General features: G+C 34.6%; 4 protein-coding genes across 7 annotated transcripts; 3 read left to right on the top strand and 1 right to left on the bottom strand.

The window, feature by feature from the left end:
- Nucleotides 1-101: 101 nt before the first annotated feature.
- Nucleotides 102-6,519, top strand: LOC119634953 (inositol polyphosphate-5-phosphatase A). 2 transcript variants are annotated; one of them, XM_038029399.1, is made up of 9 exons: nt 102-503; nt 604-834; nt 1,254-1,421; nt 1,849-2,021; nt 2,079-2,166; nt 2,221-2,376; nt 3,004-3,249; nt 3,388-3,424; nt 6,091-6,519. In XM_038029399.1, exons 1-9 carry the CDS (start codon nt 411-413, stop codon nt 6,396-6,398), a joined length of 1,500 nt encoding a protein of 499 aa, XP_037885327.1. In that variant the 5' UTR covers nt 102-410; the 3' UTR covers nt 6,399-6,519. The 2 variants fall into 2 exon arrangements, with proteins under 2 accessions (XP_037885327.1, XP_037885326.1); XM_038029398.1 differs by lacking the exon at nt 6,091-6,519 and having other exon boundaries at nt 3,388-5,801.
- Nucleotides 6,520-9,838: 3,319 nt separating this feature from the next.
- LOC119634894 (transmembrane emp24 domain-containing protein bai) lies at nt 9,839-11,996 on the top strand. Its single transcript, XM_038029314.1, has 5 exons — nt 9,839-10,165; nt 10,232-10,352; nt 10,824-10,894; nt 11,552-11,678; nt 11,741-11,996. The coding sequence occupies exons 1-5, from the start codon at nt 9,977-9,979 to the stop codon at nt 11,860-11,862; spliced, it is 630 nt and encodes a 209-aa protein (XP_037885242.1). The 5' UTR covers nt 9,839-9,976; the 3' UTR covers nt 11,863-11,996.
- A 1,074-nt stretch (nt 11,997-13,070) lies between these two features.
- Nucleotides 13,071-25,859, top strand: LOC119634428 (E3 ubiquitin-protein ligase hyd). 3 transcript variants are annotated; one of them, XM_038028584.1, is made up of 18 exons: nt 13,071-13,240; nt 14,131-14,331; nt 14,407-14,689; nt 14,749-14,966; nt 15,077-15,315; nt 15,531-15,724; nt 15,789-19,259; nt 19,629-19,773; nt 19,844-20,077; nt 20,190-20,665; nt 20,730-20,934; nt 21,008-22,810; nt 23,198-23,271; nt 23,342-23,667; nt 23,735-23,941; nt 24,965-25,112; nt 25,181-25,411; nt 25,486-25,859. In XM_038028584.1, exons 1-18 carry the CDS (start codon nt 13,179-13,181, stop codon nt 25,696-25,698), a joined length of 8,730 nt encoding a protein of 2,909 aa, XP_037884512.1. In that variant the 5' UTR covers nt 13,071-13,178; the 3' UTR covers nt 25,699-25,859. The 3 variants fall into 3 exon arrangements, with proteins under 3 accessions (XP_037884512.1, XP_037884513.1, XP_037884511.1); XM_038028585.1 differs by having other exon boundaries at nt 14,404-14,689; nt 20,214-20,665; XM_038028583.1 differs by having other exon boundaries at nt 14,404-14,689.
- A 1,223-nt stretch (nt 25,860-27,082) lies between these two features.
- Nucleotides 27,083-27,916, bottom strand: LOC119634430 (guided entry of tail-anchored proteins factor 1). The gene is made up of 2 exons (XM_038028586.1): nt 27,746-27,916; nt 27,083-27,693 (listed from the first exon to the last, which is right to left on the bottom strand). The coding sequence occupies exons 1-2, from the start codon at nt 27,812-27,814 to the stop codon at nt 27,193-27,195; spliced, it is 570 nt and encodes a 189-aa protein (XP_037884514.1). The 5' UTR covers nt 27,815-27,916; the 3' UTR covers nt 27,083-27,192.
- Between the last annotated feature and the right edge of the window lie 69 nt (nt 27,917-27,985).

The following is a 27,985-nucleotide window of genomic DNA, read 5'->3' as shown; positions in this document are numbered from 1 at the left end:
GTAGAAAAATCGTTAAAATGTAGAAAAATCGACAAGTTGAACAACACTGGCTTGTTTTATTCGAGATTGGATACACATTAGACACTCTGTATTGTTTTTCGTGATGTGGTGAAGGAGCAAAATTTGCGGACCGTTTTTTGCTGGTCGATTGTTTAACTAAAAAGTTGGTTAATTAAATTAGAATTTTACAAAATACACAAAAAAGGAGAATACGTCTTCATTATTCCAAATGAAGAACGCGTTGGACAGCTTCAAGTGGCCACTATTATTATTAAAGAGGTCCTATTGCGGGACTGGATTTTTCAATTACCAAGACCTGTCTAATTCGATTTAATTTTACGGCATCACATATAATACACTTAAAATTTAACATCGTCTAGACTTCAATTAAACTCGCGCAAACATTAAGTATGGAAACATCTTTAAGCTATTCTACTGCTGATAGCGATGATGGTATACTGTTAGTGCTAGTTACAGCCAATGTCGGAAGTCTCTTTGAAGATGTATGTGAGATTTGTTTGTTTGTTTGTTTGTTTGTTTTTTTTTTTTTTTTTTTTTTTGAATGCGCATAAGATTTAAATAGAAAAATTTGTATTTTAATAGCCATCTCGTTTGCTCCGTCCATGGTTAATTGCATTTTTGAAAAAAGTGTCGCATTTGCAAATGCAATTTTTGGCCCTTCATTTGCAAGAGGTTGGAGGGAAGACTTATGAAAAATCAATGGAATACGTCCAGGAATTCATTAAGAGTTTATGCGAAGCACCCGAATTAGAGGATTTCGAATACATTCGAATATATATGGATGAAGATTTCAAATCTGCTGAACATTTTACGGTAAATAAAATACTTTCACATCTCACTCGAGATACGTTCATTACAAAGTGTTTCATTTATTTTGATCAATTACACGAGTTTCTTATTGGAAAAACCAAGATGCCTCTTTAATAAGGATTGCTTAAACAAAGAAAAAAATTAAAACTAATAGTAGGAAAAATTTATAGAAAATCGAATCGAAAAATCTTATACAGAGGTTTCGAATTCAAAGATTTTTTTAACCACATCACATATATAATACATATTCATTATTATTACATATCGAATGAGGAAATTGCAATGTATTTAAATGGAACGATGATGTGTATGCTGTGGGCAAAGCATCGTCTATCCATTTAAACATTCGGGCAATCTCATCAAAACTATTATTGATTATGGACAATTTGCAAATTATTCAATTTTTTTTTCCTTTAAAACAGGCACTTGGAAATCTGTATTTTGTACACAAAAACTTAACAAACGTAAGGATATGGAATTTTTTGACGCACGCTTGGGAATCTGCAGAAGGCAAGAGTATTTATTCCGGTAATATTGAGACAATCTCAAGTAAGGAGAAGGCAAAATTTCCGCAACACTTCTTTCCAGAGGTCTGTTAGATCTACAGATTAATATCGTTAATTTAAAAATTATACGTTTTATGTATAGTCAAGTCATAATTGCGTAACAATTGCATTCCCTTTTTGCTTTTTTTTGTTTTTCTTTTTTTTTTTTCTTACAATTTTTCTTTTGGCTAATAACTTTTCCAAATTCGCATTACATGAAGCCTATGCTGCTTTTTGACATATTGATGTCTTTTTTCACAATCTCTTCCACTAAAATTAAACAAGCGGAAAATCTGCGTCAAGTGAACTTTACATTTGAAATTGCTGAAATCATTTAGCAGATAGATAATTATGTAGTTCGCACCGAACTATCTTTGTTTCGTTTTGAATTTTGAATTTAAACTTAAAAACTTACATACGCAACTTACTTACATACTTATTTATTAAATACCATATATAAAAACTTTTTCAGTGCAAATGGTCCCGCAAAGGGTTTATGCGGACTAGGTGGGAAGTTAATAATACAGTTTTTGATCTAGTCAACATTCATTTATTCCATGATGCGTCTAATTTGGCCGCTTGTGAGGAGTCTCCATCAGTGTATTGTAAAACAAGACGACGAGCGCTTGTGCATACCTTAGAAAGGTATTCATGAATTTCATATGCATATGGAGAGAGATACATGAACACATACATTTGCAGATTTCACCTAGATGAGAAAAACGGTTTGGCACCATTCTTTGTTTTCGGTGACTTCAATTTCAGATGTGACACAGAAGGCGTTATTAAGGTATGTGAGATTTAGCGGACTTTGGGTTACGTTATGATCAGTTTTTTTATTTAGGAATTAACTGAAAATCTAACAGCGCATCGGGTGCATGGATTCCAAAATGATTGTACTAAAGTCCATTACCGCAATTCCCTGGGAGATAATATACTTACGGTTGGAAAGAAGGAATTTAATCATGCGGATCATCAATTAAAATTTAAAGAAGCTTGGGTAGGTGAATTATCGGTTAAAAACTTTATATCCGGATAAGGCCGAACATCAAATTCCCTAAATGATTCGCCTAAAACAGTATTTATTAATGGTCTGTCATAAAATAACAAAAAGTATGATTTGTTTCCATGCGAAGGATACGATAGAGTTCAAATATTTGATGCACATGATTCAAATTGTTTATAGGAAATTTTAATATCGATTTGCTTTTGTAGATCAATTTTTTTTGGGAATGAAATATTTGCCCCCAAAGGAATTTAATATGCTTAAACATTGATACCCAGCGATAGTTATCAGATAATTGTTCAAATTGCTAAATTCTGAATCGATCGGTATAATAAGTAGTAGAGCTATTATAAATCCTTCTTTATTACATACATTCGCTTATACTTAATATACCTTATATCATAAGTAGTGTTCGATATAACAAACGCGATGAATGTATGCATATATATTAGTATCTCAATTTCGAAAGTCTTTGAATAATGAGAACAAAAACCTTTATTTAATGAATATTTATGAATTAAATACACGCGAACTTTTTAGAAATCTTTAAGATACATACACATGAATATAAATGGCTAAAAAACATGTACACAAATATATATTTGAAATTTGATGTTGCAGTTGAAAAAATTCGATCGAGAATTGGAACCGCTAAGGGAATTTCTTGAAGAGTTTCCCATAGATTTTCCGCCTTCGTATCCATATGAAGAGGATCCCGAAATGCCCATGGATTACATGTCGACAAGATGTCCCTCTTGGTGTGATCGCATTCTTATGAGTCCACAAGCCAGACGAATTATTGACGAGGAATTCTCTCCAAATATATACAATATTATTGGTGAAAATGTTTGCATGGGCGACCATAAGGTAAACTCGATTTTTTAATATTACATTTTAATCGCATATTGAACGGTCGCGAAAAGCGTTAGATAAACATAAGTTTATTTATAAAAGATACAGCGAATTAAGCAATATTTTATTTCTTTTCTTGCTCACAAAATCTAGCCAATATATTTAAATATACGCTTAAAACCAAATCAAGGTACTTATAGATGTTGTAATTGCAATATATCGAATGCAAATAACAACAAATCAACATCACATAATAACCCAGCAGTGACGACTGCCGTGTCCGATCAACAATTTAACAATGATGTAGTCTTTTGTTTATACAACAGTAAAATCTTCACTGATGAGTTGACCGAATATAATCGATTAAGCGAAATGAGTATGCGTTCTTCGACCAAACCTGATAACCAGTTTGACCTATATTCTGGTATTGCTAACACACCCGGTGAATTTAGTCGACTACAAAATTTAATTCACGACGGCAGATTGAATGCATCCAAGTGGCCACCAATTATCAATATTATCGACTCCGATAACATTCATGTGTGCATGTGCTCGCAAATCTTAGGCAATGATACGGTTGATGGTACCATTTGCCCGGAATGCCAAAATATTATTAAAAAGCAGCCAATAGAACATCGCTGCCGGCTTATTTCTAAGAGATTATTATTATCTAATAATATCATTGTTAATCGCATAGACACACAACATTTGAATACTTACCTTGATAGATCGCCAAAAGGGCAGGATCCGTATACACCGGAAAGTGCCGAATCGCATTCACCAGTCCACGAATTGAGTAGCAGTAGTACAACTACTACTGCATCGAACAATAGCCGTAATTTAACAGTGAATGAAACAATATCCACTGATAAAATTCATTCGCATAACAGTTCGCTGCTACCTAATGCTGCGATAATAAATGTTCCAAATAAGCATAAACCTGTGGAATTTTCACGTGCACATGAATCCAACGCTGTAGTAAGCGAAAAACAACATCGCGGTGTTGTCTCGCCGGGACAGCTTAAATTAAGGCTAGAAGATTTGCAGAAAAAAACATTGAAGCAGAATATAGAAATGCATAGTAATAGTAATAGTGGTGGCACTGCTGGGAATGGTGATGTTGAAGATGTTGATGAAATTTGCCAAGCAAACACCGCAATCGAAACGCATCACACAAATTGCTTGCCAAGATGTTGTAATATTCATTAAAATTTATTTATAGCCGACTTACACACACCTTCCTGTATACTTGTTACAAGACAACCCAAAAAAAAAAAAAAAAGAGCTGCTTTTATTATGTTTTTTCCATTAGTTTTTATAAACTTTTTTTTCTTATTGATATTTTTTGTTACTTAATATTCTTCAACGCTTCTTTGAATCCTATCATCAATTCGTCTCATCGCATGCACATCCGCAGAAATAAGAATTCATCGCTATTGCAATTGTGATATGTTTTATTGCTATTTTCAAATTTTAACATGAAAGATGAAAGCGAAAAGTCGTCACTCCAAAAAAATAGCACAAAAATATCCAAAAGGTGTTAAAACGGATAATGTGAAGTAGTTTTCGAAAACGAATAATTTTATATAGTCACCAGTAGATACGTAAAGAATTTGCCATTCCGTAAGTAGAACATGACGTATACATTCACAAATTCTTGATCGAGTCCATATTCTGGTTGTTTTAACTATTTATAGTAATGACAGTTTTGTAGCATTAAACATGTTATTCTATAGGTACGCGAATATCACGCTGCATTACATCTCTTTGCTAAGCAAAATATCTTTTACGAACATATGTGTATCTATATACTTGTGTGAAAACTACGGTAATGACGACCGATTCATACGGACATGATTCACATTGATAAATAATTCACAAAATAAATAATCTAATGGATTTCAGAATAGAACAACTTTGCATGATTTTAAAAGATAAAAATAATATGTTAGCTATAGTGATAGACATATAGGAGATGGTCCCTCCTATTTATCAAAAAGTAAATTGAATCAAGTGCTTCTGATACTTAAGGCGTTTAAAAAAAGGGAAAGGCTTATTACGATTGCTTTAAATTAGTTATGATGTTCTTATTACCGCATTTTAAAAACCATAATCAATCAGTCCAAAACTCTAGCGAGAGTGTCATAATCGTAAATAGCTTCAACGGTAATGTAATCAAATTGTTTTTATTTTCCCTTCGTTAATGGAGATGCAGACACTTACTTTGATGATACTGGTGCAATCCTTTATTGAGGAATTTCACCGAATAGGCTATATCTATAGAGTCAATATGTAAGAAATCAGTTTCTAATAATTTTTTTGCAAGATGCCTTATTCTGCAATTAATGTTTTGGACATTTAAGACGTTTTTTTTTTTTTTTAATTATTCACTAATGGAAAAATGAAATCTTCGCACAGATTGGAAATTAATCCATTAATTTCAGAAACTAGGAAAGCTATTCGAAGGAAATGAAACAATGATTTTGAAAATGCTTTCTGTGAAAGTGTGGGTGTGTATGTACATAAACTATATATTTGTCTAACTATCTCGAAGATTTATTTTATAATTTAATAATTTCTCTTTACTCTTTTTAAGTAGTTTTTTTTTTTTTTTTTTGAATTTTATATTAAATAAATGTGACATTTATCATTTGTTAAATTATTTCAAATTCGCTTTTTATTTCAATTTTTAATATTTGCTTTTTGAATTATAATAATTTTTTGTATGTAGTAGTGCTTGACTTATTTAAAAAAAAAAAATTAAACACTGCTATTTATTTGTTGTAGAGTACAAAATTTGGTGAAATGTACAAATGAATATTTGATTTTTTATATATCTCTGTGCATGCATTTTAGGAAAACATTCCTGTAAGATCTCTCAAGAACTTCAGCAATTTATAAATGAAACACTTAAGGATGAGGTCCTTTGGAAAGAACAATGTCAAGTGGATGTTGCAGCAGATCATTCTATTGATTATAACTGCACCAATTCGGCAAAAACACGTTACGTTCACATTAAGTCTATTGGAGAAAATGAAGAATTGATTTATAATTCGACGGAATGTACCAGTACAGAGCAGGGCACCTCGAACGCAAAGGTTATTTTAAACGAAAAACCAAATGTAGAAAAAACTGTTAATATTTTAAAGGAAACAACTGTTTAAATTTTACATGTGAATATTTACTGTTCAAAAAGTGTAAAAGCGCGCTAGTTGAAATAGGATATGTTAATTCTATATTGCAATTCGTTAATAGGCCAAAAATAAACAGAAAAAGAAATTATTAAACATTTTTAAAGTTTCCGCTTCACTTTAGCTAGCTTATACCGGCGCAATACTCGCCTATTTCACAAACAGACATTGCGTCTCGATGCAAAGCTGACAACTCTGCGAATCTACAGTCTTGCCAACCAATAATGTTGAGAGATAAAACAACGCTAACTGCAAATTTGCTCCGATAAAAAATTTCTTTTATGTAATCATTCCTATAATAGATTTTTCCCATTTCTCCGTAGAAAGTCGGGAAAATGCTTCCTTAAATAAAATATTAATACTCTTAAGACATTATTTAGTTTGGTTTATAACAGAGCTTTTCAAACTTACGGTTTACGTTTTACTTACGAACCGGTTATTTGTTGCAAAACCAAAATAAGTTAATTTTTTTTGCTAGATTGTATGGAGGTTAAGCTGCACAACTCGTGTAAAAAAATTGTGTGTCGAAATAAAGGATATATTTTATCATTGAAGCTCATCCCCACAATCCATTGTTTACGGCATTCACAAAATGTAATATTTGTACGAAAGTTTTTATACAATACGATTTGACTGACAGTTTGACAGCAGTTGTAAGCTGCGGTAAATTTGTACAATCAGTGCTTTACCTGTCTTTGAAGCCAACTCATCTGGTTCATTTACTCTGTAAATCTTTAAATATTTTTAATATAAAGCTGCGATTGGAAACTTAGCGGAGGCCATGAACTTATATTTTGTAACTTTTTTCGCATTTTTTCCAACATTGCGTTTATGCAATTATGTTTCATTTGGCATCAAACAAACAAAAATGTTTTAAAGAAGATATACAAGCAAATCAGCTAGTGATGGGCGAATACGAAGTTTCAGACGTTTCGGGGCAAGTAATTGACTATATCGTAAGTACATTTTCTTTCAAACAGAAAAAAATACCTTTCACACATGAAATTTTCGATGATTTTTTAGGCGCGCGACACGAAAGAACATATTTTATCTCAGAAAGAACAAATTACCAAAGGAAAGTTCAGTTTTATGTCAAAAACAATATATATGAATATATAGCTACAACTTAATTGCAGAGAATGTTACAGAATATACCAAAATTCGTCATTTGCAAGCACGAAAATTCAAATTTGTTCTTATCGCTCTCATTCATCATTTCTACAGTAACTTCTATTTCTTAATTAATATCGGCTTCACTTTCCTGCGTTGATTTTGTTTCTTGCTCTTGCACAATTGTTACCTTTTCCTTAAGGCATTTTTCAATTAGTTCGTCAATTTCCTCTTTGCGTATAAACTTATCGGGAATGGAGAGCTCGTGCAATATATTTTGTACTTCTTCTCTTGCCAAACTAGTTACAGACAATGTATTATAAAATTGTTTCTCCGAGATGCTGGTATTGGACCGTGAAGCGTTGAAATCCATCATAACCTTATGTATTTCTGGTGTAAGTGGTATTAAACGTTGTCTGGTTCGATTTGGTCTTTGCACAAAAGTACCTTTGGTATAACTTGAGTATACAAATTGGATATCACTTTGACGTATTGAGAGACTTCGATGATGACTCATTCGTGGAGATGTATAACTTTCCATAACTTAAAAAAATTATCTTTCTCTGTTGGAGTATCTGAAAATTTTTTTTATTTTAATTATTTTTCGCAAAAAATTTTGCTGCATTAAAAAAGAAATTAAATAGTAAATGAACGCTTTTATGCTTCTTGATAATAAAATCAGGAAACTATTGATTTACTGATATCTATGTCGAAAAACTTTATCGGAAGAGAAAAGGTTTCTACTTCTGCTCCTGTTATTCAGCAAATTAACAAGTGAAAATTCGCTGGGATGTGTAAAAAAAGCCTAATATGAACGCAGAGTTAGATTTGGTATATGATATTACTATTTATTTGTTTTAGTGATTATTTGATTACAGTTTTTTTTAATTCTGCGTGTTATACATGTGCTACGTTCTTTTTTCATAATTTTTATTAAAATATGCATATTACTCGTCCGCCACGTAGGGTAGAACAGAAGAGGGAGGAGTAAATTCAAATGTGTAAGATGTAATGTGATATATGAGTTAAAAAAATTTATGAAAGAATTGGTGTGTGTGAGACCAAAAAAGTGTAAAAGAGACTAGGTTCATAAATTAACTGCAAAAGCTTATATGTCTTGATGACATTTAAAAAAAAAAAAAAAGATTACGACGTACGCTGTTAAATTGAGAGTAAGCAAAATATCAAGAATCCTTTGGTCACGAAGACCACATACACTTAATCTGTGAAGTGTGGAATAGCGAATAGAAAAGGTAACATTCGGACAGTACAAATGAATATGTGATTTTTTATATATCTCTGTGCATGCATTTTAGGAAAACATTCCTGTAAGATCTCTCAAGAACTTCAGCAATTTATAAATGAAACAGTTAAGGATGAGGTCCTTTGGAAAGAACAATGTCAAGTGGATGTTGCAGCAGATCATTCTATTGATTATAACTGCACCAATTCGGCAAAAACACGTTACGTTCACATTAAGTCTATTGGAGAAAATGAAGAATTGATTTATAATTCGAAGGAATGTACCAGTACGGAGCAGGGCACCTCGAACGCAAAGGTTATTTTAAACGAAAAACCAAATGTAGAAAAAACTGTTAATATTTTAAATGAAACAACTGTTTAAATTTTACATGTGAATATTTACTGTTCAAAAAGTGTAAAAGAGCGCTAGTTGAAATAGGATATGTTAATTCTATATTGCAATTCGTTAATACGCCAAAAATAAACAGAAAAAGAAATTATTAAACATTTTTAAAGTTTCCGCTTCACTTTAGCTAGCTTATACCGGCGCAGTACTCGCCTATTTCACAAACACACATTGCGTCTCGATGCAAAGCTGACAACTCTGCGAGTCTACAGCCTTGCCAACCAATAATGTTTAGAGATAAAACAACGCTAACTGCAAATTTGCTCCGATAAAAAATTCTTTTATGTAATCATTCATATAATAGATTTTTCCCATTTCTCCGTAGAAAGTCGGGAAAATGCATCCTTAAATAAAATATTAATACTCTTAAGACATTATTTAGTTTGGTTTATAACAGAGCTTTTCAAACTTACGGTTTACGTTTTACTTACGAACCGGCTATTTGTTGCAAAACCAAAATAAGTTAATTTTTTTTGCTAGATTGTATGGATGTTAAGCTGCACAACTCGTGTAAAAAAATTGTGTGTCGAAATAAAGGATATGTTTTATCATTGAAGCTCATCCCCACAATCCATTGTTTACGGCATTCACAAAATCTAATACTTATACGAAAGTTTTTATACAATACGATTTGCCTGACAGTTTGACAGCAATTGTAAGCTGCGGTAAATTTGTACAATCAGCGCTTTACCTGTCGACAAAATCTTTGAGGCCAACTCATCTGGTTCATTTACTGTGTAAATCTTTAAAGTTTTTTTAATATAAAGCTGCGATTGGAAACTTAGCGGAGGCAATGAATGTATATTTTGTAACTTTTTTCGCATTTTTTTCTGCATTGAGTCAAATCAATTGCGTTTATGCAATTATGTTTCATTTGGCACCAAACACACAAAAATGTCTTAAAGAAGATATACAAGCAAATCAGCTAGTGATGGGCGAATACGAAGTTTCAGACGTTCCAGGGCAAGTAATTGATTATATCGTAAGTACATTTTCTTTGAAAGGGAAAAAATACCTTTTATACACGAAATTTTCATCGATTTTTTAGGCGCGTGACACGAAAGGACATATTTTATCTCAGAAAGAACAAATTACCAAAGGAAAGTTCAGTTTTATGTCAGAAGTTTATGAGACTTACGAAATATGCTTTATTTCGAAGGTGCCAACACGTAAGTATTTCTATATATTTATACATAAAAGACTGAATACAACTTTTCCTGTTCTCCCGGACAGGGTTTTCCAATGAAATTGGGCTACATTTTTTGGATGCAGTGAAAATATTATTAACTTTTCCTTTGATTTTTTTTCGCAACAATCTGTTGCAGTGAATGCAACAAACTGAAAATAGGAGTTTAAGAATATTGATTATCTTATATTGATTCATATGCCCGATCCTTTCAAAGGAGATAATCGCATTACCAATTGGCATTAATCATATCTTTCTTAGTTAAGTTCATGTTTATAGGACAACTAGGGCATGCCAATCCCTTCGACCTTTCATTAAATCTATATGTTATATTACGTACGATGGAACGAACAGTAACGTATTCAATAACAAATGCTATTGAGAACGAAAAACCCTTTTTTTGTTTCATAAAAGTAAGTTGAGTCTAATAATATTTTTTTTTGTGTACTTACAGACAAACGAGGAATTGTTCAGGAAGTATCTCTGGTTACGAAAAAAGGAGTTGAAACCAAAAGCTACGAAGGTGTAAGTATATTAATAGTCTCTCAAAAACAATTTCTACTTTGGTTATTTCCGGTATAGTAAATATAGCTACAAGTGAAAAATTCCAGCTTAATCTTCGACTTCTCGGTCTGTTTATAGCGATATATATTATTAACTTTACGCATGTAAAAAAGCGAAGCAGCGATATTAAAGTTGTAACCAACTTCTTATTAATTGAAAATAGATAATATGATCCACAAGTTTCAAGCTAATTTCATCTAACCGATGGGCGGTATACCGTTCGGTGTAATCCTTTCTTCAGCTTGGTTTAAGATTTTCCAATTCCACTTTAACAGAGTCCGTTGCTTTTTAACAGAGTTCATTACTCTTTAACAGAATTCGTTGCTCTCTAATAGAATTAACTGCACTGTAACAGAAATGGGGGCAAATTTATCTCAACCAAAACTATCAACACATGAATAACTTCTAATCAAATTTATGTAAATGTTTTATTTGTGCTTTAATGTATTTAATTATATACCGGAGATTTACTACATTAGCTATCTCTAATTGGTTCCAAAAAAAAAAAATGAGTTATAGATAATCCCTCACATTCCAGTAGATAAATTGTTTTTTGCAAATTAATGATCAATGCAATAAAGTAAACTAAGTATCTCCATAAATAATTTTTACTTTTAGATCGGAGAGGCTTCCAAATTAAAGCCGCTTGAGGTTGATTTGAAAAGATTGGAAGACTTATCAGATTCCATTGTAAGAGACTTTGCTTTGATGCGCGTTAGAGAGGAAGAAATGAGGGATACTAACGGTATGCTAATAAATCAATAATCTTCTTCTTATTCTTTGTAACTATTTCTTAATTTTTTACAGAGAAGACAAACAGTCGCGTGCTATTCTTTAGTATTTTTAGCATGTGCTGTCTGTTGGGACTAGCTACTTGGCAAGTACTCTATCTGCGTAGATATTTCAAAGCAAAAAAATTAATTGAATAGAACAAACGTTAAATGAAAAGTTATTCAAATTCATTTACGACAGTGCCGAGTCCACATTAGAATTTATATTTCAAATTTCAGGAAATTATAATTCGGATTTAATGGTTATTGCAATAAATTTTGTTGAAAATTTTTAGGTTTTTCTCTTTTATTTGCTACTTTTTTATTGTGAGAGAATGGGAAAGTAAAATGTCTCGGACACACGTTTTCATTTCAATAATCTTTTTATTCTTTTTAATATTAATCATTACTTATGTTATTAGGTTATGTTATAAATTCTATTCAAATTGCAAGTTTCTTTTTTTGTATATTTGTTTTATTTATTTCTATAAATCCCCATAATTTGTAAAAATAAATATGCCAGAGAGAATCTCAACCGATTTTTATGAACTGCTCTCTTGGACTTGCTAATTGTATATAAGTTTGACCACAGTGTTATTATTGAATTCACATTTCTATTATTATTACGAAGAGGTTATGGTCTAGTTGGTCAAAAAGATTGAAATATTTTTTGATTCAAAACGTTTAAGCAATTCTAGCCACACACTGTGCTACCTTTACAGCAACAAACACCCACGGATCCAGATTTACAGCAACAAATGGCACACGATACTACTTTTACAGCAACAACACACAAACATACATAATATAGTCTTTTATTAGACAGGGCTGTTATTCACAAAAACGCGAAAATTTCATTCTGCAAAAATTATAGAGCACAAAGTCGACCTACCATTATTCGTTCAACATAACAAATAAATAAACATTTTCAAGCAATTCTTATTTCTCACATTGGTTTACAATTTATTATTAGACCTTGTTTTCAACACGACGTTCGTTTGACTAAATGTTTTTCATTCGGCAAATTTATAAACTTACGAATTATACCTAAGAATTTGCCTTGAAAAAAGATAAAATATCTAGAATAATATAATGTAACAATAAAAGTTTGAAAACTTATTTTAAATTTCAAATAATTCTTCTACATTTTGCTGTTTACGTTTTCCTTGGTCATTGGTATATATTTGAAAGCGTAAATCTAACTTGTTTAAATTCATTTTAGCGCATAAAAATTATTAAGTTTAAACGTTGAACACTTCGAAAATGAAATTTCATTAATTTGGGAGTGACCTTTTAGATGCAAAATTTTGCAACTGTTAAAATAGCAGTGCAGTGAGTGTGAGTCGGTAATCTATTGTATTTTCTTCATACATTTCCTGGCGTACAATCTCTATTCTTAATAAAAAATCAAACACGAAGTGGAATGCAAAGCGGTTAATTAATAATAAATTTGAGTAAAATATAATTAATCAGCTATGGCTTCCTTACAATTTGTCTTACAACCACTCCCTGGATCAGATGAACAATTTATTGAAAGGTGAGGAAAAGTTAGTGTAAATTGAAAAAGTTCATGTGCGCGTTTGTATGTGCATTCTTTTGGACTAAAATTATCATTAATTCGATTGTTAACTTTATTATTAGAGGAACAAAAATGTACGGTTTAAAAAGAAAAAAGGGAAAAGGATATGAAGGAAATGTACTGATTGATACTGATTTATATATGCATTTATATGCCACCACTTAAATGCCTTGGGGTACTAATTTTCGTTCTTTTCTCTTTTTTTACAACAACCATAACATTAAATTACAAACGACTTTTGGTAGTAGATAGGCTCTGTTGAGGTTATTTTTCCTTAAGCGCACGTATGCACGCATACAACTATTCTGGTACGATTCTTATAGAACCTTAAATCTGTGTCATCGCAGATTATATGGATTATATAAAATGTAAGTTACAGCCTATAAAGTGACTTCAACGGTCACTGGTGCTCCCGCTTTCATGCGAAACACGTGTTTTCGCTCCAAGTCAGTTTGTCTATGCGCCGTATGGTATTCGTTCTGGTTTTAATTTATAGCATTTTGAAAACGCTTCCTTTTTCAAATTTTTTAAGGTTGAGGTCTGAGGCTCAGATTGGAAGGAACCACATTAATTTTACGAGCGTCTGGCATATGAATAATATAACTAATAACATCAAACCGTCAGAAGGAATGATGAGAAAATTTAGAGGACGTAAAGGTGGAAGAATGCATTTTTTTGTAAAAATGGAAGATTGATTAATATGTTTTAATGAAGCACTCTCTATAGGGATGAATTAACATTTTTTTCCGTTATTGATTAGTGCATTGCGATTTTCTATTTATCTTAGCCGCAGTGAAATAGGAATGCGTTTTACTTATATACTTAATTTCTCGTTTCTTTTGTTTCAGACTTCGTGAAGTCTCCGACAAGGTAAATAAGTTTGGATTTGGTACACATCGAATATTTGAGCAGCTTAAGATCCCAGTTAAAGAAGTGGTAATAGGGCCTAATCATATCGGTGTTCTTTTGGAAGATGGTAAAGCCTTTCGTGTTGCCTTCTCGATAAATTCTGAACGCTTAGATTTAAGCAAATCTGATTCTTCAAAAACGTAACTACCAACACAATTCTTTGAAAATTAATTTTAGACACAAGTAATTCCTCCATGTTTTTTTTCTTCCAGCAGTGGGAATAATTCAACGAATGCTTCCAATCCTTCGAAAACGACGGCGCAATCAACATCCCGCCAATTGGCACGTTCTCGCGCACGTTTGATGCGAACAAGTGGCCGCTCAAGTTCAGGGGGCCAGAGTTCAGGTTCAAGAAGCACAGGTGTGATTATAGGTGGTAGTTCATCTAGTCGACCTTTGGTTACAGTACCAGCAACGTACGTGCCGGAAGAACTTATTTCACAAGCTGAGGTAGTGCTGCAAGGCAAGAGTCGAAGCCTTATTATAAGAGAATTACAGGTGTGGACATATTTTATATATTTCTGGTTAAGATACGATCATTTTATTCTTACGTCTAGCGTACAAACTTAGATGTTAATTTGGCCGTAAATAACCTGCTCTCTCGAGACGACGAGGACGCTGAGGATACTGAGGAGGGAGGTGATAATTACGTTCCGGAGGATTTAATATCACTTTTGGACAACGGCTTCCATGGAGATAACAATAGTGTAATAATTGATCCTTCGGATGGTCTTTTTACAGAAGAAATCTTTAGCAATTACTCTAGCATAAGAAAGTAAGTATCATTATGAAACTAAAACAAGTTTACACGCAAAGTATCCCGTTATTAATTATTTTCAATATTGCAAAGACAATGAGAATTATATTAAAGTTGTTTTACCATAGCTTACTGTTTGATCGCATACGTAGTGAACGTAACCAATCGAACTCAGGTGCGTCTGAAAGTAATCAGGCAAGACCTTCCGCTTCCGGAAGTAACACATTAACTGGAGCGAATAGTTTGTCGGCACAAATCTCTTCAGTTAGTGCTGAACGTGAAGCGTTTAGCAGGTGGAGAGATCGCCAATATTATGTGCCTAGACGTTGGCCAAATATAGACGATTATGTTTGGGATAAAGAAGGAGGTATGAGTCTATTTTTTATTTGCTTCTTCAAATCATTCAAAATTTTAGATTATGAAACTTGCGTTTACTTAATCTAATTTTTTTCCAGTTTAAGGAAGGATTAATTCTGATCTAGAAGAATAGAGAATCCAAAACATTTTTTTTATAAATTTTCACAAAATCGTGACGTTATTTTTTAATATGCATTGTTTTGAAAATATATTTTTATTTTTAAGATTCAAAGAAAAAGGATCCTTTAACGATGAGTTCTCCAATTTGGATTTCTGAAGAATTGCAGCCGTGGCATGATAAAAGTAATTCATTACGTTTTCAAAAGATCGCTGCCCTTTACTCTGAATTTGTAGCTATTTCTGAAGCAGGTGACTTGCACCAATGGAAATGGACGGAAATGGAACCTTACAAATCGGAGGTAATAATCCACATATTCTTATCTGTAATTAAATGTATGCCGGTAAGAACCATTGATTTTATAGGTTGAAAATATATACCATCCCAAGACATTGCCTTTAAACATAACAGAAAAAGTGGAGGATATTTCGGCCAATTTTATACGATGCTCTGTGGTAACAGAAAGTGACCGAGTAGCAACTTGGATGGACGAACAATTGGGATACATTGGCACTAAACTTGAACATGCGTCTATTTTATTTAGCGAATTTATTATGGACCCAATCGCATCTGTAAACGTTTGCTCGCTCTACACAGCCGTTCGCACCGAAAACAATAACGTTTATTGGTGGGGTGTTCTACCCTTCGATCAGCGCCGTTGTTTATGGGATAAATATAGAACGAAAGCGAAAAAGCCATTAAAGGCAATGACTACGGATATCGTTGTCGGTACGCAAGTAATAATGAAAAAATGCCCCAAGTATCAAACAGGCTCAATAGGATTTACATGCGCTAACGGTGTACCAAAAGTAGGACAGCTTTTAAATTCCGTCTGGGATTCAAATGACGTCTGCAGATTTAAGATTCTCAATGTAACAGCCACTGGTTTTGGAGATAAAGTTCAATTAGTTGGTTCAAGTGGAACTGTGGTTAATTCAGGTTGCGCTGTTGATAAAGAAATTACGAAGGTGGCAAATGTTGGAAGTCTTCAGAACTCGACAAATACTAAGGCAACCACATCTAATAAGGAGACAACTGACAGAATTGATATGCCACCGCCGCCTTCGCCAGCATCAAGTACATGCAGTGATACTGGCAGCGTAACTTCACATAAAAGAACTAAACGCATGGCGACCAAAGACGACCCATCCGATAACAAAAAGGATGAAGAGACGTGGCAACTGAAGGATGTGGTTTTCGTCGAAGATAAAATAGGTCCAATCGGAAGAGTTCTTAAAGTTGATGGTGATTTTGTGGCGGTACGTTTTCCTGCGTCTTCTACTGTTCCTTCAGCAGCTGTAGGCAGTGGCAGTGGTGGAGAGGGAAAAGAAGATGACTGGCAGCAATGTCGATTATTGCGTCGCGAGGACGTCCAAGTATACAAAACCGCGATGACTTCGCGCGGTCCCGATTGGTTGCAGAAATTACCTAAAAAGATTAACATCAGTCACGGTAGCGATCCATCTGCATTCCAGTTACTTTCACTGGCAGTAGATTTACGTGGCATACATGTAATAAAAAAAGTTGGTCCTAAACTCCATTATAGCCTTTATAACCTATACAACAGCAAGCAAGAGCAAAATTGCCAATTTCCTACAGATAGTGCCTCCTTCATTGGCTCTTGCGCGAATAACATCACTATGGTTTGTAATAATGATTGCAATGGTAATACAAGCACAATAGTACTGCGTGATGGAAATAGGGCGCTCTACCCAATGGCAAAAGATTGTGCTGGATCCATTAAGGATCCTCAGTGGTTCGACCTGCCTCCTGTTAAGGCTGTAGCAATGACAACAATCTCTTTGGGTATGGCAAGCAGCAACAATCAGAAGTCGAAAGTTTGCATGACTGCGCTGTTATTTGAGACCCAGACGCTTTTGCCGCATATTCTCCGCTGCGATGTGAAAAATGCATTTGCAACTTTAAATCGTCTGGAAAAAGCGGATCGAAATGAAATATCAGCCGTAGTGGAAGAGCATTGTGATGGGGCACGAAACATGTTCCATGCTTGTGTTATAATGTGTTCTCCTAATACTAACAAGGACGCGGACGATAAGAAGATTACCACTGTATCCACAGTTACATCACGCATACTCCCAGCACCATCCACATCAGTTTTTACTACAAGCGGAAGTGTACCTGCCGTAATTGAAAACTCTTCGGGGGGATCTGCAACGACAAACGCAACAAACTCATCCGTTTTTCCGGGAGTTTCAGCTGCTATGGCTATATCCGGTTCTTCAACAATCCGCGAGGGCCGCACAGTCAGCCTCCGTGAATTGAATCGCTTGATGAATTCGGAATTGGAGCATTCAGTTGGTGCTAACAATGCTGTCTTAAGTGGCGCTAACAACACTGAAGAGGGTATGTATATGGCCCCATGGGCAATGGACACAAGTGCTAATACTACTCCTGCGAACTTGAGTGACGTTGTAATGAGTAATAGCACTGATGATGAAATATCAAAACCGAACACTAACTGCCCGAGTTCATTAAAAATTTGCGCGCCTAACTATGTATTCGATCCAATTCAACGCCGTGAGCACGCGACATTAATACTACAACAATTGTGCTCAAGTTTATCATTGCGACCATTTCTTTATCAGTTACTTAGTACGAAGGATGCCCAGGGACAAACTCCATTCATGTTGGCTGTATATAGTAGAGCCTACGAAGCAGGTTTAATACTGCTGAAAACAATATTAGCGCTTTCGGACAAAGATCCCACTCTGAAAGATACGATGATATTTCCCGTTGGTTCGCCTCCAGATCAGTCGCCGTTGCACGTTATATGTTATAATGATACGTGTTCCTTTACTTGGACTGGTGCTGATCACATAAATCAAAACATATTTGAATGCAAGACATGCGGTTTAACTGACTCGTTATGTTGTTGTACGGAATGTGCTCGCGTTTGTCATAAGGGGCACGATTGCAAACTAAAACGTACTTCTCCAACGGCTTATTGCGATTGTTGGGAAAAGTGCAAATGTAAGGCTCTAATCGCCGGTAACCAAACTAAACGATTTTCTTTGTTAAGTAAGCTTGCATCGTGCACAGATTTGGTTACTAAATTTAACTCGAAAGGCGAATCGATATTGCTGTTTCTAATTCAAACAGTCGGACGGCAGGCGGTTGAACAGCGTCAATATAGAGCAAATGCTCGAATGCGTAATGTAGCTGGAGGTGCTGGTGGCTCAGGCGGCAGTGGTGCATCAACACGAAAATCATCTTCTATTGACATGGATGTGAACATGCCCGATCATGATTTAGAACCGCCAAAGTTTGCACGGCGTGCATTGGAGCGCCTCTTAATTGATTGGCATGCTGTACGCTCAATGATAATGACTGGTGCAGATAAATGCGAAAGTACACCACAACAACCGCCGAACTCCACGGATAACTCTGGTGCCGAAAACTATAACATTTATTTAAGAAATCAGCATGGCTCGACCTTACTTGATAAGTTTACTCACAATCTGTTTGTGAAATGCTCAACCGACCATTTAGATACATTGCTTGTAACTCTGGTACGGGAAATGCAAAACGACACTGTACCAGGCCGCATGGAGGATGCTGAGGCAGTTGCTCGCCGGTTCGTGCGATCGGTAGCAAGAGTCTTTGTTATTTTTAATTTGGAAAAATTTCCGAATCCCGAGCGGCGTAGATCTCTGACAATGCCTCATAAGCACATCCAAAGCTGTATAAAAGTATTTCAGACGTTACATAAAATTGCTATTCAAGAACTTTGCGAAGTAACTGAAGCTTTAATAGCTCCCGTAAGATTGGGTGTTGTACGGCCAACGGCTCCTTTTATGGCTTCATCTAACATTGAGGTAAGTGATTCTTTTAACTTTAATACTAAATAATTATTCAAAGTCAGCAAGTGCTTCCAAAAATATCCTTCCTTTTCTTTTTTTTTTGTTTTATAATACTAAATATAGAAGTGTTATAAACGTCTATATATGTCATTTATGGTAACGGGGTTAACAGCGAAATATAGGGGTAATTTAATTTTATTAATCCATATACATCAACTGAATACCCAAGTCGCTTATTCTGCTAGAATTTTTTATTGTGTTTATAAAGTTAATTTAATATGTATCAAAGGTGGTAGGAGGTAGATGGTAGTGTACAGACTGTAAATTACTGAACTATTTTTATTCAAGTTGAACTCACATCCTGGATTTTATTCGACATTTTAGAATTCCGACGATTTATTCAGCGTAGAGCCCTTAGCGCCGTCGTTAGCCACGGAAACTGCTATCGAAACGTCTTCAGTAAACGAAGCAGTGAATGACTCTACATCGGCGTTTAATTTCCAGTCAAATTATGGAATAGATGGAATAGGTAAAGGAACTATTGCAAATTATCAAAGCGCGTAATGCGTACATTATTAAAATTTTATTCGTTGTGGTAGCCTTGCGACATGCGTCTGAAAGTGAGGAGCCTCCAAATCGGGAGACGGGTACACACAATCAGGATGAAGATCTCTTGGAAACCAGTCGAAACGAGGAAGGTATTCAGGATGATGAAAGCGATAATGAATACACATTTAATGAGCCTGAAACCGAATCCGATTCCGATGACAATCAGAGCAATCAGGATGCACAAAGGAGTGTGCAAACTGGGGCAACAGTTGGATCTGAAACAGGTTTAAATTTCTTATAAAACTTATTTATCATTTAGCTTTTGCATGCATTAAACACAATGTATATGTTGATATATCTTTGGTGTTTAAGAGTTAAAGTATTCTACCATTACAGATATCGGTGCTTTGTTCCTCGAAGATGAATCGGGAGATTCTTCGCCTCAGGAAGAAGAGGGCTCGGAAGATGGGGAAACTGACGATCACGATGATGACGAATTTAATTTTGCGGATCATCAGTTGGAGCGCCGTAATACAAACTCAAATAATCGTAGCGATTTAGCGCCTCAGTCAATGCAATGGGCCATACGTAGCCGCGACACTGCACGATCGACTGTACGCGTGCCGGCTGGTTCCAGTTTAATATTTATAGATCCAATGGCGTTACGGCGATCGACGGTGCCAGCAAGTACAACCGTAGCTGCTCCGCCTCAAGAACATCATACCATGGCGACAACATCAAGTAATTTGGCCCGAGGCTTTGGAATAATTGTTCGGCAGATTTCAGAACTTTTAAGCAATTTGTTTTATAATGTTACGAATGATATTGAGACATCTCTAAAAATTAAACCTGAAGTTGCCAATGAATTACAGGTATGTCTACATAAATAATAATAATAATAAGTAAATGATATCATAATAACTTTGCTGTTTATAGGCATACGTTGAAAAGTGCTTCAAACCTACTTGGGATTGGATGTTTTCAATAATGGATAGTACTGAAGCTCAACTAAAATTTGGTGCCTACTTAACAAACTACACAGACCCTGCCCATCCGCTACATCCGCTTAATTTAACAGCGCAAAACAATCCAAATCAAACAAACAATGGAGGAAATTCCTCAGTCGGAATGAATATTCTGGGTAAATAATCACTTTTTCCACTTAGCAATTATCTTAGCTGGTACTTAACTTTAATGTATTTTCATTAAAATAGGTTCTTCGTCTCGGCGAGATTTTTTTACTTATTGCTTATCTTTAATGCGCGCTCACACCTCAGAACACCGTGATGCTTTACCCGTTTTGGATATTACAGCTCAACGTCATATTGCTTTCGTTTTAGATGGTTTTATCTATTACATGCGTAACGATTCAAATTTCTATGAAAAAAATATCGGCGTCTCAAACAGTACCCTTAACGCAAATGAGAACGATGACACCGATGATGAAATTTCCAACATAGCCGGTGACGATGCTTATACCGATCTTGTTGGTAGTGGAATTCCATTGAACGCTTCATCATCAAATACCACGCGACGTCATTCATTTTTTACACGTTCAGATTCCACCCTTAGCCTAGGGTGTTTAGCACCAGACGGTTTCGACATGCCACTTGACGTTGCTATACCCTTAGCAGATAAGCCACATCTTTTGCAACCGAATTCTAAGCGACAGGATCTTTTCGCAAATCTCCCTCTGATAGTATCGCCCAGAGAACATAACGTCGAGAGCAATTTGTCCACTAGTTTTTTGGATTTCCCTCCTACGAAATTAGGTTTTTCTAATTATTCAATTACTTTGGCAGACCAAGATAAATTCTCTCCTTCAGAAGAACCAACAACATCAAATAAAGTGGATGAGAAAACATCCGAACGTTTAACTAAGAATTCAAATCCTTCCTCATCGAATATTTCCGTGAATATGGATTTGAATGCGGAAAGTGACTCAGGTGGTAACGTATATGTGCAGTTAAAAAAAAAGCAGTATGCTGAAGAAGCGAAAACATCCGAATCATCTGAAAAATGTGATGATCGCGAGGCGATGGATGTTGAGAATGACGCTTCTGAGAAATTGATCAATTCCAATGGAAACGATCAAACTAATGTCATGACGACTCGACCAGATGTTATAGTAACACCTAATAAAAATATTCGAAATAATGAATCGGATATGATGCAGCAGACCGAAGCAAGCACATCTTCGTCAGTAGTGCGAAGTGTTATTGTCCGAGCAAGCGGTTGCGCAGCAAAAAGTGTGAACGAAAATGTGGCCGAATCGCAAAAGTTCGTCACTACGTCGGCATCGGTTGACGAGAGTAAAAACGTAAATGGACAACCCAAAGTGAATCCATTTATATTTCCGGTTCGTGGCCAACATTTATGCCAAAAATTTTCGTCTGATTCGACACCTTCATGGAATTTTCTCCTGGGTCGTTGGAAATTAACACTCGATTTATTTGGTCGTGTTTTTATGGACGACGTGGGAATGGAGCATGGATCTGTTTTGCCGGAATTACGGGGATTTCCCGTTAAAGAAATGCGCTTCAGACGGCATATGGAGAAATTGCGCAACGGCCAACAACGTGATTTAATTCTATGCAAACTAGAACGTAATCGCGACTGTTTAATAATTCAAACATTTAAAGAATTGAACACACAATTTGGGAACCAAAATCGCCGAGTACATCCGCCGTTAACGTTCAATCGAGTGAAAGTAACTTTTAAAGATGAACCTGGTGAAGGCTCGGGTGTTGCTCGTAGTTTTTACACATCGATATCGGAGGCACTTTTAGCAACTTCCAAGATGCCAAACTTAGAAACTGCGCAAGTGGGAAACAGCAATAATAGTAAATACGGTGTACCCTTCTCAAGTATTCTAAGAAATCGTGGAGCATCGGGTCGCGATCCACCTACACTACAGAGACGTGGAACAAGCAGTAAAATCCTTTGGCGTACAGCGCGAGAAAGAAAATCTTTAAACTATGACGCGAGGCCGTACATACCTGTTACAACAAACACAGGTAGATAATATCATTGCATACGAAAAATATTAAGGATTCCTCCATAAATTCAAATATTTCGTTAACTAACATCTTCTACGACGAAGAGATTATGAAAGCACTATGCACATAATCTTGGTCGGCTTGAAATGCTTGCCCTTCTGTCTGTCAAGGCAAAGTATGTTTAGAAAATTCCAAGTAAAAAATCTTTATAACATCAACAGATTAAGATCAAAATTGTTACTTTGATTCATATACGTCTTCATTTAAGGCGACTGTTCTATATTTTTGAGCCATGTCCTCTGTATTATTTGTACTTGTTTACTTTGTCGCGTGAAAAAGCCTATTTCTAATTTTAATCGTTATTGTTTACAACATATAATGCGAAAATATTTTTAAAATTTTTAGATAATTCAAACGATAATCCAAACGAACATCTAACAATGCATTTGCAGCAACTGGGAGAACGTTTACATTCGAAAGTATGTTACAAGAATAATTCCTTCAATTGCATGCAGGATGTAATTAATTTCTAATGTTTATGAAATATAGATATATTCAATGAGTCCGCCGCATGCATCGAAAATAACTGGAATGCTCCTAGAAATTCCGACTCCACATCTATTATCAATTCTATCCTCGGAAGATATGCTAAGGCAGAAAGTTAACGAGGCCTTGGATATCATAAAACAAAAAACCGACGCATGCAGTCCCTCGTCGTCTCAATCGAAAAAGATGAGCCCAGTTGTTATGTTAGAGCAGTGTCACGTTGAAGATAACGAGCCATTATTCTATATGCCTGGCAAGAGAGGCTTTTACACGCCACGCCAGGGATACGGCTCATTAGAGCGCATAAATGCTTTTAGGAATATTGGAAGGTAAGAAGATTTGCGTATAGATTTTTCATTTTTATAAATAATTAAATATTTCTTGATTTGTTCGCAGATTAATTGGACTTTGCCTTCTGCAAAACGAGCTGTTACCTCTGTTTCTTCAAAGACATGTCCTTAAATATATACTTGGGCGCAAAATTAAATTTCATGATCTAGCCTTCTTCGACCCCACAATTTACGAATCGTTTAGACAACTTATTCAAAATTCACAAACGGTGGAAGGTGAAGATGCTATCAGCCGTATGGAATTGTTTTTCGTGTAAGTTTTGAGCATTGTTTAAGATTACATATATACATATATATATATATATAAACAAGTAAAAACCCTATAGTCCGACTAGGTCGGTCTGAAAATGCCCACCACCACTTACCTAATGCAATTTTTCAATTATTTGTTGTCAGAGAAAGCCTTATTTTTCATAAAGCGACCATATATGAGAATAGGCATGAAAAATAGACTCATTTTAGTCCTTAACTTAAAATTAAATTAAAATGCCAAATCGCAATTTTAGACCAACTTTTATATTACTAAAGGGTACATTTTATTGATTTATTTTGTGGGACGAGGTTGAATAGTTTTTGTTTGCACATTCATATTTATTATGGGAAAATATTGTTTCTCATCTGTTGTTTTTAATTAAAAAAAAATTCACAAATATATTTCATATCAGAAATTTTTCAAATTCGACACTTTGTATGGCGGGGAACGGTATTGAAATTCGATTCGAAAATTGCAGCTTGTAACATGAACATAGGAACATGGAAAGTTATTAGGCCGTCAATCCCTTTGCTCGTTCAAAATTCTCTTCTGAATACATGTAAGATATATTTGGATATCCATTGCAATGGGGCTAAATTAGTTTCCTATCTGTAGTGTGTGTGTGTGTGTGTGTGTTTGCAAACTTATCACACTCATTTTACTTTAAAGTTTTCAATGTTCTGGCTAAATATATTTTACCAGTTTTACGTTGACGTCTGATATAGGCATCACAAGTTATAGTTGTATAGTAACCGGGTTTTAAACTGACCCATCGAATATCTAAGAAAAGCTTAAGTTTTCTCTCACATATTTGTTAAAGCCAAAGTTCGAACTGCATTTTCATACATTTAGGAGATGTTGTAAAAGTAATTCATAATTCTAACATCTGTTCGCATGCATGATTGGTGGGTGAATTGAAAATAACATCCGATTTGCCCATATATCTCTTCTGAGTATTCTAAGCAGCATGAAAAGTTAATGTAGTGGTGTGGATTATAATATCCTCATCTTCTTCTATCTTAGCATTGATTTGATGAGGGAAGAAGGAGGTGGCAGTGTTGAATTGATATCTGGTGGCCGAGAAATTCAAGTCACTTCTCAAAATCTCTTCGAATATATTAGACGCTATACCGAATATAGATTAATTAAAGCACAAGAAAAAGCTTTAGAGGTAATAGTAAAGCAATTGCGTTCATATATTGAAAACATAAGATTATGATGATTAACAAATTCGTATAGGCATTAAAGGATGGGGTTTTCGATGTATTGCCCGACAATTGTATGCAGAATTTGACAGCGGAAGACCTACGATTACTTTTAAATGGTGTTGGAGACATTGACGTGTCAACTTTAATATCGTACACTACATTCAATGACGAATCTAATGAGGGGTCAGATAAGCTGCTGAAATTTAAGCGTTGGTTTTGGAGTATTGTCGAAAAGATGAACACTTTAGAGCGTCAAGATTTGGTAATGAAAAATAATAATTCGGGACTTTAACAGTTATGACCTGAATAATATGTGCGTCGTATGAACAATTTCAGGTATATTTTTGGACTGGTTCACCAGCATTGCCAGCGTCCGAGGAGGGTTTTCAACCACTTCCTTCGGTCACAATCCGCCCAGCTGATGACACACATTTACCAACAGCGAACACTTGCATCTCCCGACTTTACATACCATTGTACTCCAGCAAGTCAATATTGCGCAGTAAATTGTTGTTGGCTATTAAATCCAAAAATTTTGGTTTTGTGTAAATTTTAAATTACGCTTAGAAAAACTGTACGCATTAGTAGTTATAGCTTTTCTTTTTTTTATTTCTCATTTTTTTTGTCTCTCACTTTCTTTTACTATTACAATTTTTCCCCCTTTTGTTTCGTCTTTACCATGGTGATTAAAAAAAAAAAAAAAAAAAAAAGAGATAAAATGTCGTGTAGATGTGACTAAATAATGTTATTATTAATTGTAAGACATTAGACGACAAAAGACATCCAATTGTTTACGCATTATTATTATTATCCCGATAAGACTCTTCTTCGCAAGAAAAGCAAACAAAAAAAATATAAATTTATAAATAAAATTAAAATAAATTTTAAGTGAGATGAGCAGCATAGGTTAATAAACTGAGCTACACTACTGCTAATTTTAATCTCATTTGAATGCCGTTAATGGATTAAATAATATCAACTGAAATTAAGTTTACTTTAATACGTTTAATTATAAAATTATAAATATTCTATTCTTAAATGTATTAAAATGCATATTTAGTTTTGAAATACATATATATAAATATTTAACATGAGATACATGTTTTTATACTATTATTGAATAAAAAAATTTAGGTTAAATCTTTTCCTCTTTTTCTCATTTACGAACTCGACGCACATCAAACCTATTAGAAACCATCGTAATAAGTCCCATTTTATTCCAGAAATATGCACAATTTTTTTTTTTCTGCCGAAGTAAGTGAAGTATGGACTCGGCTTTACTATTCTACTGAGACTTGGTTGATAATTGTAAGAAAAGATAGTGGAATTATTCAATAAATTAGATGCGGGATACGGCCACACCGAGAGAGAAAGACTTGCTCACAGTTTACATCCCTACCAATAAACAAACGGGAAGGATTTCCTGCTGAAGAGAATGCAAGCTACTCTATGAATCCTTTGAAAAATATTTTGACGCGTGCCAATAATCATCCGAATGTAGGTCTTACGACCGCCCTACGTAGGATTCTGTAGAATAAAGTGCTACCGCTACCTAGAAGATTTATTGTACTCGCCCCTAGGCCTCCAGTTTTGCAGGTGGCACCTGAGGGAATTATGACCTGTGTAGAAGCATCTGACTAAAAAAAACGTAGGTCGCTTCTTCTTAGCTTCAGTAGTTTATGCTCCATATCAGAAGATCTTATGAATGGTTTTGCCTGCCGCTGTCGTTGTCCTGCAGATTGCTTCCAATGGCAATTCGATTTTTACTCAGCCCAATCCGATTCCAGCCTATTGATGTCGCTTCTTCTGTGTGGCCACAGAAAGGCTCAAAACCGAGTTGTTTTTTACATCCCAGTAGTGTCGCAGTTCTATTGTTTGATTTTTGTGATTGTTCTATTCTTTTTAAAATAATTTTTCAAATGCGAAAAAAAAGTTTTTTTTTGCGGTATGGATTTAAAGATAAACTTTATATGTTACTTGGAGTATTTATAATATTTTGGAATATTTATAATATTTTGTGTACATTGTTTGCACGTCAATCAACTACAAATTATTTTTTTTTTCAAATCCAACGTATTTATCATAAATAAATTCATTCAATAAATTGCAGCATACGTTGCACGACAATATCCATGCTGGAACTGATATGGCGTTCGGTACGTTTGTAGGAAAACTTAAAATTCCTTTCAAAGGATACAAATTGATTTGTTCACCAAATATTAATACCGGATTGTGACGATATTTAATTGAAATTATAATTAACACAAGACATAACGTAGCCTTTAGCGCGTAACTTATTATTAACTCACTAAAAGCGTTACGCATTTGTCCCATGTTGCGGCTATCATAAATTTGTTTCTCTAGATCTTTAACTTTCTGTTGAGCTCTCTCTAGCCAAACTATTCGCGCGAAGTCATCATCGTTTCCAGTCAAATTTTGATTGGCTTGCAAAGTTTCCAATTCAACAATTGCATTTTGCAATGCTGCCGTTAATTCAGGAGATGGTGATTTTCTACTAGCGAACCACAACAGCACATCTTTCAACTGATAAAATGAAAAATTGAATTATGTTAAGGCAATAATTTATTTCGCTTACCGCTTTCACAATTGCTCTAGCAAATGCTAGCAGAAAACAAATTAAAGCAATTGTTATACAAAGTAACATGATATTGAAAATCGCTGTAAACTTTTTAAATTACAATTTTATTCATTAATTGCTTGTTTATAGATAAACTACATATATAAATAAGTAAGTCAAGTTAGCGTTAAAGTTTAACGACGAAGACTATCACGTTCGCTGGAACGAAACGGTTTAGTAACGTACTAAAAAAATGTT

Source organism: Glossina fuscipes, unplaced genomic scaffold (assembly GCF_014805625.2).
Source record: "Glossina fuscipes isolate IAEA_lab_2018 unplaced genomic scaffold, Yale_Gfus_2 3, whole genome shotgun sequence".
Taxonomy (NCBI): domain Eukaryota; kingdom Metazoa; phylum Arthropoda; class Insecta; order Diptera; family Glossinidae; genus Glossina; species Glossina fuscipes.
This window is presented reverse-complemented; position numbering and strand designations above follow the sequence as displayed.

Excerpts from the sequence above, each read along its gene's own strand:
- LOC119634953 (XM_038029398.1), top strand. The coding sequence starts at position 411 with ATGGAAACATCTTTAAGCTATTCTACTGCTGATAGCGATGATGGTATA. Across the intron at positions 1,422-1,848 it reads CGCAACACTTCTTTCCAGAG|TGCAAATGGTCCCGCAAAGG; the intron begins GTCTGTTAGATC and ends AAACTTTTTCAG. Across the intron at positions 2,377-3,003 it reads TAAAATTTAAAGAAGCTTGG|TTGAAAAAATTCGATCGAGA; the intron begins GTAGGTGAATTA and ends TTGATGTTGCAG.
- LOC119634894 (XM_038029314.1), top strand. The coding sequence starts at position 9,977 with ATGAATGTATATTTTGTAACTTTTTTCGCATTTTTTTCTGCATTGAGT. Across the intron at positions 10,166-10,231 it reads GGCAAGTAATTGATTATATC|GCGCGTGACACGAAAGGACA; the intron begins GTAAGTACATTT and ends TCGATTTTTTAG. Across the intron at positions 10,895-11,551 it reads AAACCAAAAGCTACGAAGGT|ATCGGAGAGGCTTCCAAATT; the intron begins GTAAGTATATTA and ends TTTTACTTTTAG.
- LOC119634428 (XM_038028583.1), top strand. The coding sequence starts at position 13,179 with ATGGCTTCCTTACAATTTGTCTTACAACCACTCCCTGGATCAGATGAA. Across the intron at positions 20,935-21,007 it reads AGTCGGAATGAATATTCTGG|GTTCTTCGTCTCGGCGAGAT; the intron begins GTAAATAATCAC and ends TCATTAAAATAG. Across the intron at positions 25,412-25,485 it reads CTTTAGAGCGTCAAGATTTG|GTATATTTTTGGACTGGTTC; the intron begins GTAATGAAAAAT and ends GAACAATTTCAG.
- LOC119634430 (XM_038028586.1), bottom strand. The coding sequence starts at position 27,814 with ATGTTACTTTGTATAACAATTGCTTTAATTTGTTTTCTGCTAGCATTT. Across the intron at positions 27,694-27,745 it reads CTAGAGCAATTGTGAAAGCG|TTGAAAGATGTGCTGTTGTG; the intron begins GTAAGCGAAATA and ends TCATTTTATCAG.